This window comes from Kazachstania africana, chromosome 5 (assembly GCF_000304475.1).
Source record: "Kazachstania africana CBS 2517 chromosome 5, complete genome".
In the NCBI taxonomy this organism is placed as follows: domain Eukaryota; kingdom Fungi; phylum Ascomycota; class Saccharomycetes; order Saccharomycetales; family Saccharomycetaceae; genus Kazachstania; species Kazachstania africana.
The window spans coordinates 203313-216327 of record NC_018944.1 but is presented as its reverse complement, the minus strand read 5'-3'; the positions used below and the strand labels follow the sequence as shown (position 1 = coordinate 216327).

General features: G+C 36.5%; 9 protein-coding genes across 9 annotated transcripts; 5 read left to right on the top strand and 4 right to left on the bottom strand.

The window, feature by feature from the left end:
* Window positions 1-75: 75 nt before the first annotated feature.
* YPK3 (putative protein kinase YPK3) lies at window positions 76-1584 on the top strand (the record flags this gene model as incomplete). Its single annotated transcript, XM_003957344.1, has 1 exon — window positions 76-1584. The coding sequence occupies one exon, from the start codon at window positions 76-78 to the stop codon at window positions 1582-1584; it is 1509 nt and encodes a 502-aa protein (XP_003957393.1).
* Window positions 1585-1726: 142 nt separating this feature from the next.
* KAFR0E01030 (alpha-mannosyltransferase) lies at window positions 1727-3649 on the bottom strand (the record flags this gene model as incomplete). The annotated part of the gene is made up of 1 exon (XM_003957343.1): window positions 1727-3649. The coding sequence occupies one exon, from the start codon at window positions 3647-3649 to the stop codon at window positions 1727-1729; it is 1923 nt and encodes a 640-aa protein (XP_003957392.1).
* A 1207-nt stretch (window positions 3650-4856) lies between these two features.
* On the bottom strand, window positions 4857-6203 carry TIM50 (protein translocase subunit TIM50; the record flags this gene model as incomplete). Its single annotated transcript, XM_003957342.1, has 1 exon — window positions 4857-6203. The coding sequence occupies one exon, from the start codon at window positions 6201-6203 to the stop codon at window positions 4857-4859; it is 1347 nt and encodes a 448-aa protein (XP_003957391.1).
* A 209-nt stretch (window positions 6204-6412) lies between these two features.
* On the top strand, window positions 6413-7270 carry CWC27 (putative peptidylprolyl isomerase CWC27; the record flags this gene model as incomplete). Its single annotated transcript, XM_003957341.1, has 1 exon — window positions 6413-7270. One exon carries the CDS (start codon window positions 6413-6415, stop codon window positions 7268-7270), a length of 858 nt encoding a protein of 285 aa, XP_003957390.1.
* Window positions 7271-7283: 13 nt separating this feature from the next.
* Window positions 7284-8003, bottom strand: VPS28 (ESCRT-I subunit protein VPS28; the record flags this gene model as incomplete). The annotated part of the gene is made up of 1 exon (XM_003957340.1): window positions 7284-8003. One exon carries the CDS (start codon window positions 8001-8003, stop codon window positions 7284-7286), a length of 720 nt encoding a protein of 239 aa, XP_003957389.1.
* Window positions 8004-8165: 162 nt separating this feature from the next.
* Window positions 8166-9584, bottom strand: RGL1 (Rgl1p; the record flags this gene model as incomplete). Its single annotated transcript, XM_003957339.1, has 1 exon — window positions 8166-9584. The coding sequence occupies one exon, from the start codon at window positions 9582-9584 to the stop codon at window positions 8166-8168; it is 1419 nt and encodes a 472-aa protein (XP_003957388.1).
* A 216-nt stretch (window positions 9585-9800) lies between these two features.
* On the top strand, window positions 9801-10409 carry HTC1 (Htc1p; the record flags this gene model as incomplete). Its single annotated transcript, XM_003957338.1, has 1 exon — window positions 9801-10409. The coding sequence occupies one exon, from the start codon at window positions 9801-9803 to the stop codon at window positions 10407-10409; it is 609 nt and encodes a 202-aa protein (XP_003957387.1).
* Window positions 10410-10553: 144 nt separating this feature from the next.
* KAFR0E00970 (uncharacterized protein) lies at window positions 10554-11477 on the top strand (the record flags this gene model as incomplete). The annotated part of the gene is made up of 1 exon (XM_003957337.1): window positions 10554-11477. The coding sequence occupies one exon, from the start codon at window positions 10554-10556 to the stop codon at window positions 11475-11477; it is 924 nt and encodes a 307-aa protein (XP_003957386.1).
* A 394-nt stretch (window positions 11478-11871) lies between these two features.
* BTS1 (farnesyltranstransferase) lies at window positions 11872-12897 on the top strand (the record flags this gene model as incomplete). Its single annotated transcript, XM_003957336.1, has 1 exon — window positions 11872-12897. One exon carries the CDS (start codon window positions 11872-11874, stop codon window positions 12895-12897), a length of 1026 nt encoding a protein of 341 aa, XP_003957385.1.
* Window positions 12898-13015: the final 118 nt, after the last annotated feature.

The following is a 13015-nucleotide window of genomic DNA, read 5'->3' as shown; positions in this document are numbered from 1 at the left end:
TGCTTCTCCGTCGACAGACGTCCTGAGTATATTCTTCTTTTTTTTTGCTATCATTTACAACAACATTATCCATAAATGATCTTCTCATTAGACGAAGAGTTGGAAAAGCTTGCGGTGACTTCCGCACCAAGTTCTCCAAAAACGTCGAGAATTATGGACTATAGCGAACATGCGATAGCAGATACCTTTCAATCAAGGCTTGAACTGAAGTCACTGTCGACCTCCACAAGTGGTAGGAGGAGATCTTCTGTCCTGGCAAAATTTCCAGTTCTGAATCCAATTCATACAAGAAGAGTTTCAATTTCAAATAACGACGGTACTTTCACCGACACAAATGCTAGTGTATCTGCTTCCAAAATACAAATAACCGATTTCGATAATGATGGCAAGAACATATCGAGATCGATACAAGATTTCAAACCTATAAGAGTCCTGGGGAAAGGCGCATACAGTAAAGTAGTCCTCGTGAAAGATCACCATTCAAATAAATTATATGCTATGAAACAGTTAAAGAAAGCTGAAATACTAATCAACGAAAAAGAAGTTAGAGAAGATTCTGAAGATCCTACAACTTTACAAAAGCGTATTGAAAGAACTTTTGCGGAAAGAATAATCTTATCCAAATTGGAACATCCAAATGTTGTCAAACTTTTTTATTCATTTCATGACCATTCAAAACTTTATCTTATTTTACAGTATATCCCTGGAGGTGAGCTTTTTTTCCACTTGAAAGAGCGAGGTACATTAGATGAAGATACAGTAGCATTTTATGCAGCTGAAATTAGTGTTGCCTTAAAATTTTTACATGATAACGGTATTGTTTATAGAGATTTGAAGCCAGAAAACTGTCTTCTTAGCCAACGTGGCCACCTGGTTCTTACTGATTTTGGTTTAAGTAAAGAAGCAGTCGATAATGTTAGTGATAATGAAAGTACTGAGCTCAATTCTCCTGAGGATATTTATACATTGCATTCCATTATAGGAACGCCCGAATATGCAGCTCCCGAAATTTTACAGGGCCTACCCTACAACAAAAATTGTGACTGGTATTCTTTAGGTTGCTTATTGTTTGATATGCTAGTAGGGAAACCACCATACACAGGAACAAACCACAAAGTCATTTTAAATAAAATTCAAAAGGACAAACAAGGCCCAAGAATACCATTTTATTTGAGTGATGGTATGAAGGACATGTTAAATTGGCTTTTGAAAAAGGACAAGACAAAGAGGTGGGATGTTGATAAATACTGGAGTGAAGACAAACCATATGATACTAAACAACCAAACAATAAGAAGAAGAAACCAGGTAAACAACGCATCACAAAATTCCAGTCACATTTTATATTCAGAAAAATCGATTGGAAGCTTTTAGAGAACGGAGATTTGCAAAGAACTACTGTGGGACCAATCGTTCCCGTCATCACAGATTGGGAATTGGCTGAAAATTTCGACATAGAATTCACTTCAATGTCTTATGAAGATGATTATCTTTCAGCAGGTCTCCCTATCGAGAAACAATCTACCGATGTGTTCAAGGGGTTCAGTTATAATGCAAGTGGTAGTTACTTAGAAAAATATTTCTGATATGAATATTCCAAACCTATTATGCTACTTATAGATATTAAAAAATTTTAAAATATAATTATGCAAGACCAACAAATATTATTGTAAATAATCAGCGCCAATATGTTCGATATTTAAAGACAAGTTGGCTAGTTGATCAGGCCTACTTATATTTGGTCACGTTGACCATTTTCACATCGTTATTCTGATCGGCCTCCTTAGAAAGTCTTAAGAATTGTAGTCTATCAGAGATGTACCTGCACATTTTCTCGTATTCTTCTTTACTTATGGATTTTTCAATGTAAGGGAAGTACTTTCTATTGACACAAACAAAATCATGCAATGTGACAAAGTTTTCATATTCAATATCATAGCCGTTCAGTTTTGTTAGGTCTGTAAATGACCTAAAATGTTGACCTTCAAATATGAAGGAGCTACCTTCCGCCAGGGATACTGGATCAAATTTTGGGAAATTGGCATGTACAAAAGCGAAGTCAACCTCTTTCACGTCGGGTTCATTATTACCACCATCAAAATACTTGTTATAAAATGTGCCTAGTGAGTAATTTTCATCATATGTCACATTCTCTGGAAATTCATAGGTCTTCCCGAGTCCAATAGAGGCTTCTTGGTATCTCTGATAATCTTGAACTAAATCGTGTTGCAAGATGGCCACACCACGGAACTCAGAATTTCCAGGCTGGTGATAACCGCTAACACTTGGGAAGGTTTTTACTTGATAGTAAGGCAATCCATAGAAGTGCGCACCTGCTATAAAAGTTTCTTTATCACCTTCACCAGCAGCTCCCTGTGAGAAAATTGAATAATACCAAGCTGGACCATTATAGTTATAGTATAGAGCCAATAGAATAGATTTCAAATGCCTATTTCTATTAATTAGTAGTTGTCCTGATTCGGAAGACATATCGGGAAAAGTACCTTCTGTATCGTGGAATGGAACATCATAGATATTTATTTCTTCGTTATTATAAACTTCCAATGGGGTCAAATCATCGATACAATTGCGTACACGAGTATTTTTATTGATTGGAATTCCTGCAATTTGATAGAATTTTGGACTAGTTGTACGCCTCCAAAAGTCTGGCCATAGAACCATACCGTTTTTAACGAAAGGTTCAGCCTTGAATATACTATCTAAATTTTTAATTGGATGATTATCAGAATCGAGTAGGAGAATATTATCGAATGACGATGCAAGGAGTGCCAATGATTTGTGTTGGTAGCCATTAAAGTGGAAATTTTCAATCAACTTCTCTGATAGGACATTTGATGTGAAGATACATTTTGCATTGTATTGTGGCAATAACTCATTACAAAATGATTGAAAATCACCTTTCAATTCATCATCTCTTGGAATGAAAACTTCCACTGGCAGAGTAGTTCCAAATTTTCTAATTGTCATTACAGAAAGTAGCGACAGTAGAGAATATTTACCACCGCCCACCATTACTATACCGTTCTTTTTGGTACGCTGGCCATTCAGAAGCTCTTTTGAATCTTCGACTATCTGATTAATTGCACTGACGTAACTTTTGTGCTTAGTGTGTAACATATCGACCTCTTCATCTGAAAGTTGTAGACATTTAGAAAGATTATCGTAGGTCAATTTATGCCAGTCCTTATGATCGCCTGGTCTCCCGCCGATACTTGTGTCTACGATACATTCTTTACCATAAACTTTCTTTGATTCTTCAGTTGGGGAATTACTGATAATTGCATTAAAGATTTCATCGTAGAATTCCTGAATTGTATCGAATTTTTCCACTTGTTCTTGGACTTCAACTAGTTCATCATTATTATCATCGTCGTCATTATCAAACAAAGGTGCTTCTTGACTTGATGGTGCCACCTCTTCTTCTTCTTCTTCTTCTTCTTCTTCGGCCACATGCGTTGTGGGCATATTACCATTTGTATAATAATTCAAATAGCTTTTAACTTTGGACTTATATGAGTCTAGAGTGTCTTGCTGATAATTAGACGTTGTAACGATGAAAATAGTCAGTAAGCATAGGAATAATACTGTGAGCTTAGCAACTCTTGAGAATTTTCTTGATATTCGTAGCATTGTGACTTTAAGTAGTACGAGAAGAGTATCTACCAAGACAGTTTTTGATTTTACTCAGTTACGGAACCGTATGTACATTTGAGGTTCCAGTCGATGAAAGATACGATGACAAGATACTGGCATTATATAGCTAAAAGTAATGTATATTAGAAAATGAAATTTTTTAGCATAGGCGATGGTGTGCAGAACCAGAAAGGTTACAGTTAGTCTTGCAAGTGGGAGCATCACTTCTCCTTTAATTGATGTCGATTTTTGCAGTTAGACGTGAAGGCAGATTAGATGGCCCTTGGAGGGTCTGAGTTGCTCTACGAGTCTTTTTCTCCGTCGCATAGAAAATTGCGACCATTTTCTTTGAGGGAACAACTGGAAAATTCTGGGGTGCACAAGGAGCAGAGTGGCAACGTGTAGTGCTATATATAGTCGAATACAATAGAAGAGGCTAGTTTGTCTATTCGTTGGAGTGGGCACGAGGACAGTCTCTCGTATGCTGAAATATTCTGAGACTTTTCTTGTGTAGCCACGCTCTCCTTAGTCCCTCTGCTTCAAGAAATTGAGACTTTTATTCCTGTCAGACTCGATATAATTGGATAGCTTGTTACTTGCACTTTAGGAGTTAATATATATCGGGAAATCTCCATTATTGCACTGCTAGATAGTGTCACCATTCCCACAGACGCTAATCCATGCCAGTCGCCACATTGCTCATCCTCTACAGTGAGACATTTTTTCTTCCCAAATTTTGATGTAGGCCATGTCATTTCCGCGGAACGCACTGTTCGTGGCCATGCGAAGAAAAACAGCGTATAGCCATTTATTGGAGGCACATCACATACAACCTGCTCCACTCTACTCCATATTAAGATTGGTTCTTGGCACAAAAGTCTATGTCCACTTTGAGTAACTCGAGCCTAAACTGCTTGACTTCTATGGCTAACGCGTCTTCGTGTTCTCGCGTGTAGTACGCGGGTCTGTATGTTCGTGTATACGTCAATCTTCATCTTATCTGTACAAGTCTGCGATCTGACTGAGTTACTTACGATACAGCAATCACAGAGGGACAGTCAGCATTTACTAACACCGATCAGAAACACTGTTCCAGTTCGTTCTCAGCACTATTTTTAGTGAGGTAAAGCTTCTTTACCTAATAATAGGTAAATATCTATCTATATATACAAATCTATTTACAAAAAAGACGTATTCTTCACCATCATTTCTCTTGTCCCTCACGTTTCTGCTTTTCGTACAATTCATCAATCTCCTTTTGTTGCTCTAATTGCTTCTGCATTTGCTCTTCCGGTGTTGGTATGTTTCCTTCAACATAATCTTTCAAAGTAAACGTTTGATTTTTCATCTGCTCCTGTTGGATTCTAATCTTTTCTTTCTCTTCTTCAATAATCTTCATAAATCTAACATAATTCTTTTCACCTTCTTCACGAATCATATCCAAGGGAAACTTGCCAGCATTAGAATTGGAAGAGACACCCAAAAATTTCAAAGCCCAATTATTATTCTTCTTCGTTTTATTCTCTTCTTGAAACTTTTTTCTCAAATTAACTACTCTTTCATTGAATTCATCAGAAAGCTTGTATCTGTCATGGAAACTATTTAAAATTGGCTTCACATTATTAACTTGTTGCGTTGCCAAATATTCTAAAAATGGAATCAATTTAATTAATTCATCATCAGCTGTCCCACTCCATGGTTTCATAGGGATAGCATTCTCAGGTTGTAATTTATAATTGTTCTTATCTGTATCAATTATAATCACTTTATTAACGTCTCTATTCAATTTAGAGAGATCCTTAATATGTTTACCTTTCTTATAAACACAATGCTCTTTAAAAAGATTGTAAGAAATAAATGCATGTATAGGATCCAATTTTTCAGCAATCTTCTCACTATACATCATATAATTTGATGAAAATAATACAATCTCGTAATATTGTGATAGATAACCTAAGAAATAATCAACACCAGGTCTCTTGGCGGTTCTCCACCCATTCTTTTGTGTCCATTCGGAGTGCACAAGCAAATCTTCTAAACTCAACACTAGCGTCAATGGCCTTTGATATGGTTCTGGAGGAGGTGGTGGTAAAAGATCTGGGAATGGTGGTTCTTGGAAAAATGTGAACATCGAATTGAACCTGATCTTAAATCTCTTATACATCAATTCTGGGGTGTAACCATCTGCTACTTGAGCCTTCCATTCTTCGGATTCGTTAGAATCCCAATCTCTCGTCATATACAGGGCTGTACCACTTAATGCAGAGAATGAAAAGATATAAAACCAATTCGAATATCTCTCTCTTTTTATATCAGTCGTAGTCTTTCTATACTTCTTAGTCTTCTTCTCATGCAAAGGATGCGTTTCCTCTGGCTTTGCATCCACATCCATCCCTGCTTTAAACAATAGATCATCATTTAATATGGATTTTGATTGTTTAACATCTTTCTTCTTCTTTCCTTGGAGGAGCGGCTTAGAATAACTTAACGTCCTCTTGGAAAGTGGTAGAAGAATTGATCTTCTAGTAGACGCCCTAATCACTGATAACATTGACCGCACAGTTGATCTCTCTATATCTTTGTATATCAATGACTTAGCTTTCCTAAAGCTTCACTACATTATTTTTTTTTTCACTGCAACAAAACATGGAAAAACCTTTATTAGACAGATTACCCGAACAGCATCATCATCATCACTATTAAAGTTGAAGCATCGAATACTATCTGAGCGTCTGGAAGCTGGTTATTCCGAGTGTTGGGATGCTCGAACCTGCTACAAGTGCTAAATGTATTGTGTATACCACGAAAGGTAGACTGGATATCGAACTGTGGGCGAAGGAATGTCCCCGTTTGGCGAGGATGTTCATCGAGGACTGTAACGGCAACAAATACAATGGTTGCCACTTGAACAATTATCAGAAAGATCGTTATGTCGAGGTATGCGGGTATTTTACGGATAAAAAACGCTCCAGGGAATATAACCCAAGGTTAAGTTTCTCAAAAGATGGTATAGTAGCGTGGAATTTCAAAAGTAATACTTGGTTCATAACCACAAATGAATGGGTGGCTGTCTCTGATTTGGAACACGTTAGTATCTTTGGAAAAATTGTTGGTGACTCTATCTACACTTTCAGAGACATTCTGAAGGGGGAATTAGATGAAGATGAGCAGTCGAAATTCTTGTACCCTGCAGTGATAGAGTCTACAGAGGTGACAATTCCATATTTTGATGATATATCGACGAGTAAACGTACAAATGATAAAGTAGGATCTCTCCAGGAACCTGCTAAGAAGAAAGGGAAAAGAGTACGGTTGTCCTACGACGATGATGACGATGACGACATTGTGGAAGACATTGTCGCAATGAAAGTGTCTCCTTTGATAAAATTCAAAGACGATAACGCTCACATAGAAGCAGTGGAAGAAGAAGAAGAAGAAGAAGAAGAAGAAGAAGAAGAAGAAAGTGATGTTTCTAATAAAAAGTATCCTAGCGAAGAGAAATCTACTGGTGAAGAAGGCATAGTAGAAAAGCGAAAGACAGATAGAGAGAAGGAAACTTTAAAGATGCTAGAAGCATTTAAGGCCAAAATAAAAGGGAAAGACTTTTTATCCAAGTAGAATCGTATGCTATCTATTCTAATAAAGTATAAAAATTTTTATATGCCATATCTAAATCAAATAATAATTCTCTGATTTCATCATCATTTAATTCATCATTAATACCCAGTTTATTAATATTAATAATCCAACTAACCAGTTTATCTCTATATTCAAAATCTTTTTTCACGTCTACTTTATTTATACTGAGCAGTAAGTCTGCCATCAATGGATGTAACTGATCCTTAGCCTTATAATTCAACTTCAATGCATCCATCACCGTAATGAAATTACCAGTTGCCTCTGCAACATCTTTCGCATTGAAATTAGCAGATGTCGTGTTGTTATTTGTACTTGAAGGTTGGGTAGCATGTTCTACTGTCACTGGAATGCCCCTTTCCAATCTTGTAATTGCATTGGATGCCACTATATTATACTTTTTCTTAAAGGAATCCGGGTCTACAAACTCATCTTGCACTGATTCATTTGACAGATACGTCTTATATTGAGCTAATAACTTGTTCACCACATTTGTATACTGATCAGCTGTTATGGAATCCTTCAAAAAAGACTTTTCAACTTGGTCTAACGTTATTATAATGGAGTAAATCTCAGATAACATCTCAACTGTCTCCTTTTCTTGATTTGTTGTACCTAAAGGATCAAATAATGGGACTTCCTGGTATAATTTCGAGGAGAAATTCCTCGTGCTGTTCTGTGAACTATAGTAATTTATGGGAGCCTTGCCAGACATTGATTCATGACCCTTTTATATTAGCTTTTTACTGTATGAGCAAAGATACCTTTACATTTTTTTGCATTATTATCCGGGAAGAACTAAATAAGCTAATGTACTCAATACAATCATAGAAAGATAAATCTATGCGAATAAAAAGTCTATATAGTACAACCAACGTCATTCGATAATTGGAATACGCTGTGGGGGCTTATATGAAGAATTATATTCAATATGGAATTTCTCAAGCGTCTCCTTGTCATTATAATGAATCACAGGCGGTAAAGCTGGATATTCTAATATTGTATTGTTCGTTGAGCTTGCAGATTTCTGTTTCACTCTGATTCCACCAAAATTATTGTAGAATTTTTGAGCAAATGCAGCTGTCTTCTTCTCTTCTACAATGAAATTTCTTATCTGTCTCAAGTTCGATTTAGAATAGTTTAAAATTGTTACATTATTATCTGTAATTTCAAAATTTTTATTTGAACCACTAAATTTGAATTTTATTGTAATACCATGTAGAATGGAAAACAGCCTACCTGCGGTGGTCGTAGAAGTATGATACTCAATCGGTATATTGTTGTTCTTGTTCGTTAGGAGAGTCGTCTCAATTTTATTGCTTGAACTGCGTCGGCTGTTCGAATTTGTTGAGATGTCACGATTACTTCTAGTGAAGTTGTCATAATTGGGATCTTTTGTCAGTATTTTCAAGGCAAAATCCATGCTGATTTCGTTTAATGAAACCATCTCATTGACTTCCCTTACATAACTTTGCAGTATGTTTTCTTTACTTCCAACAATGTAATCAATTGGGTCCTCTGTGTTAGAAAGATCATGAACTTGTACAATTTCTCTCAAATCAATTATAACTTTCTTTAACCTCAATTTTTTCTTATTTTTGAAAAGAGTTGTGTCATGAGCAGTGTAAGGATCATTCAACTTACACTGTAATGAAAGGTGCAATGTATCATGTGTGGAGAGTACAGGATTTTTTATCTTGTAACTAATCTTGAACTTCTTATCCATAGAAAAAGTTGTCTTTTCTATGGGCTTGATTGAATCCTTGACCAGTAGCAACAGATAATTGAATTTCTCAACATTAACAATCTGATTAAACGACTTAATGTGATTGTTATCGTCATAATGCACACTACATTCAAATACGGTCACCGTACTACCGAAACTTCTGTTATAATTAGTCTCTTTGATATTATTGGGAAGAGCTATAGTCAGAGGGATATCCAGACCTAGCAATTCCTTATTCTTGTTATTGAGCATTATGTTTTTCTTGTAATGTGTCGAGACGTGCTCGAATTTGTTCTTTGCCTTCTTCGAAATCATCAATTTAGCACTGGAAGCATCAATTAAAGAGCCGTGTCCAGTACTCCCATTCATGGGGATACTATAGTTATGGATGTTCTCTACCGTTTTCAACACAATTTCTATTTTAGAGACATTGATCGGTTTACCATTGTTCGATTTCACCTGCAATTGACATTCCATTCTTGGTAAAGTATCAGGAATACCAGGACAACCTCTAATGACAGAATTGTAACTTGGTTTCAGCGATATGACAGGAAACGTACCACTACCCATACTAAAAATAGTCAAGGGTCTATCAAAGTATGATTTCACACTGTGGGGCTAGGCGCTTTTGTTTTGTGTAGTTTGTTTGTTTAGGAGCACAGTGATCCGTAAGGCTCACTTCTAAAAATATCTTGACCGTTATTATATAAGACAGCCTCTCTTGCGAAACGTTAAAAGAAGTGTAACAGGCAGGGACCCCCCTTCGACAAGCACCAGATGACTGCAATGACTGAAGACAATATCCTTTCCTGGACAGAGATCAAACACTACATCCACACTGGAGAATTACCTACTTTGAGGAGATCGCAATCAGAAACAGCAAAGTACCATAAACATAAGGATTATGTAAGAGATGTATTGAAGCTGTCGATGCATGATTACGTGCTGAAGAAACTAGATTGGAAACAGAATGAGCTGGATGAGTTAAATAACGTTAAATACCCCACGAATGACGATAAGATCCAACATTCATTTTCCAAGGAAGACTATTACAAAGTCACGGTGAATGATTTCCCCTACAAGTTTGAACCTCGCGTGGTGCATCTATTAGTATGGTCCAAGATCAAGCTGCCCATCTACATGCAAGGTGATGAGAAAGATGAGACCATGACTGAAAAGATAGATGAATTCTTTGCTAAGACACTCAATGTGAAGTTCGACATGGAAAAGGAAAGAGACTACGCGTGGTTCATCAACTATGTCTCTTTGCAGAGTATTAAAGCGATTTCGCACGTGCATCTACTGATCAGACTGCCAGACAACCATCCTAAGTTTCATTATACTACAGAATTGGCTGACTATTTTGTCAACAACGCTGTTTTCGATACTATGTAGATCTCTTTTTTTTTCAAATTTCCTCGAGAGAAGCTCATCGCAAGGAAAAAAGAAGAAAAGAAGAAATTTTATATACTAAATTTGGTGTGAATAAATAAGTATTTAGCATTGATAAGGTCTGGTTAGATCGACTTGCTTGTGGGGATGCAGTTGAGAAAAAGGAAGAAGGTGGATTACTCTTCTATGGACGAAGATCACGACGAACAACTGGGTGTAGAGGTGCCGGACGTAAAATCGGCAGGAGATGATACCATTAGATCGTATTTGCCTCGAGTGAAGACGGAGGCTAAGGATATTCCGCTCCAGATAATACCAAGACGGAATAAGCCACTGTTGAGGATCTCGAAACCGGTAGTGCAATCACAGGGTCGTGTGTCGAACGTGAAGATTGTTAAATTGAAGAGACCAAGTTTTCTAGATCGTAATGATGTCGATGACGATTCCAGAATAGTAGACGTGGAGATGTTAGAATCACATGCGGCTCGTTTGGATAGACTCATTGTGCTTCAAAACGAACTGTACTACAAGGATTTGACAGGTCCCAAATATATGGGCCCCAAACATTTCGAGGCTCTAAGATTACCTAGCGACATTAAAAATCTAAGAAGGATTTCACAAGGTTTGCAAACTTTGATCTCCCATAGAAAGAAGCTGGAAGCCAATGCCGATGCGACAGAAACGTACGTCTCAAAGACCAGTCCGGGTTCCATGTCCCATCTCATGGGTTTGAACAACCTAACAAGGTTCACCAAGGAAGAAATATTGAACCAAATATCTCGGATCCATAATATCGATATAACGGATATCAAAGACATCAAGGACATCAAATATGGCCCAGGGGACCGTGCCAAGAACGTGGCAAATGGAGTCGACCTGCTAGACTCAAATCACATCAATATCAACGAGGTCAAATCCATAAGCCGCAAACTAGACAAGGAACTCATGAAGGAAAGAGATAACAGTCTCGCATGGCCTGCAAAGGGCAAAAAGAAGTTCAAACACTCCAAGAAACAGGCAAACAACAGGCCCACAAAGTTCCAAAACATCCCGCTCTACAATTTGACTTGAAATACGCCCTCCCATTGGCTGGCATCAAACCATCTCTCATCTCTCACTTTATGGGCTTGATTTTCATAATCATCAACGATTTTTGAATTTTCTCTGCGTTGAAAAACTTAAAAATTCCATTTTAGTCTCACCGCTGAACCCCATTTTTGTGTATATAAAGTCTGTGAAAGTACCAAGATAGAAGGTGTTCTACGGTAATTAGTGTATTGGTTTTTCAATTTGTAAAGTGGGTTTACTGCATAAGTGTGTGTCTTCCTTCGATTTCTCCTTTTGATTTCATATTCTTACCTATTTCAATCATCTAAGTACAGTATTTATCTCTATTTTTACGTGCACAACAAATTTACTCAGAATGACTGACACTGATTCCTCCTCATTGGATGTCCCACTTGCAATGGACACTTCCAAGTTGAAAGAACTGATTAATGGCGAACCTTACTGGTGTGATTCTGACGAATCAATATTACAAAAACCCTACACTCATCTTACACAGAAACAAGGCAAAAAATTCAGATTGAAGTTGATCCTCATATTAAATAAAATCTTTTTCCACTTACCACAGGATTTAGTAATGAATTTGAATCAAATCATAGAAATCTTACATAATTCATCACTATTAATTGACGATATTGAAGATAATTCCATCTTGAGACGTGGTTTGAAAGCATCACACGTCGTATTTGGATCCCCAATGACCATCAATTCTGCTAACTACATGTACTTCAAAGCTATGGAAATTATACCACTTCTAATACCATCAGAACTCGATGAGCTAGACAAACCACGATTAACTTCTGAATTATACGAAATTTTTAATACAGAATTACTCAATTTACATCGTGGTCAAGGTCTAGATATTTATTGGAGAGATCACTTTATCATACCCACAGAAGAAATGTACTTCAATATGGTAATTAACAAAACAGGAGGTTTATTCAGATTGACGGTTAAATTGATGGCAAAAGTAGCTACATATACTAAGACCCAATCTAATGACGAAAATAAGTCGTTGGTTCCATTGTGCAATTTACTCGGTGTTGTTTATCAAGTTAGAGATGACTATTTGAACCTTTTAAATGACGATATGATTGTCAATAAAGGTTTTGGTGAAGATATTACGGAAGGTAAATTATCTTTCCCTGTCATACATGGCCTGAATTACGAGAAGAAGATAAACCAAGATAAAATGTTTCTTTGGAACACTTTATTGTCAAAGACAACTGATATAGAACTGAAAGTGAAATTTATTGAATTTCTGAAGAATGAAAGTAAATCAATGACTTACACAAAGAAAACTTTACAAAACTTAACAAACTTGATAAAAATTGAAAATTATTTCTTACCAACTGATACAAGTCACATTGATCAAGACACAATCAATGAATTTCATTACGTTATCCATTATTTATCTACAGTCTAATAATTCAGACAAAGAAAGATGAATATAAAATCCTCTTTGCGATCACAATTTTGCATATGTTCCTTCTAAAATGGGGGAACGGAAAAAGAATTCATAGCTCATAGATATATATATATAT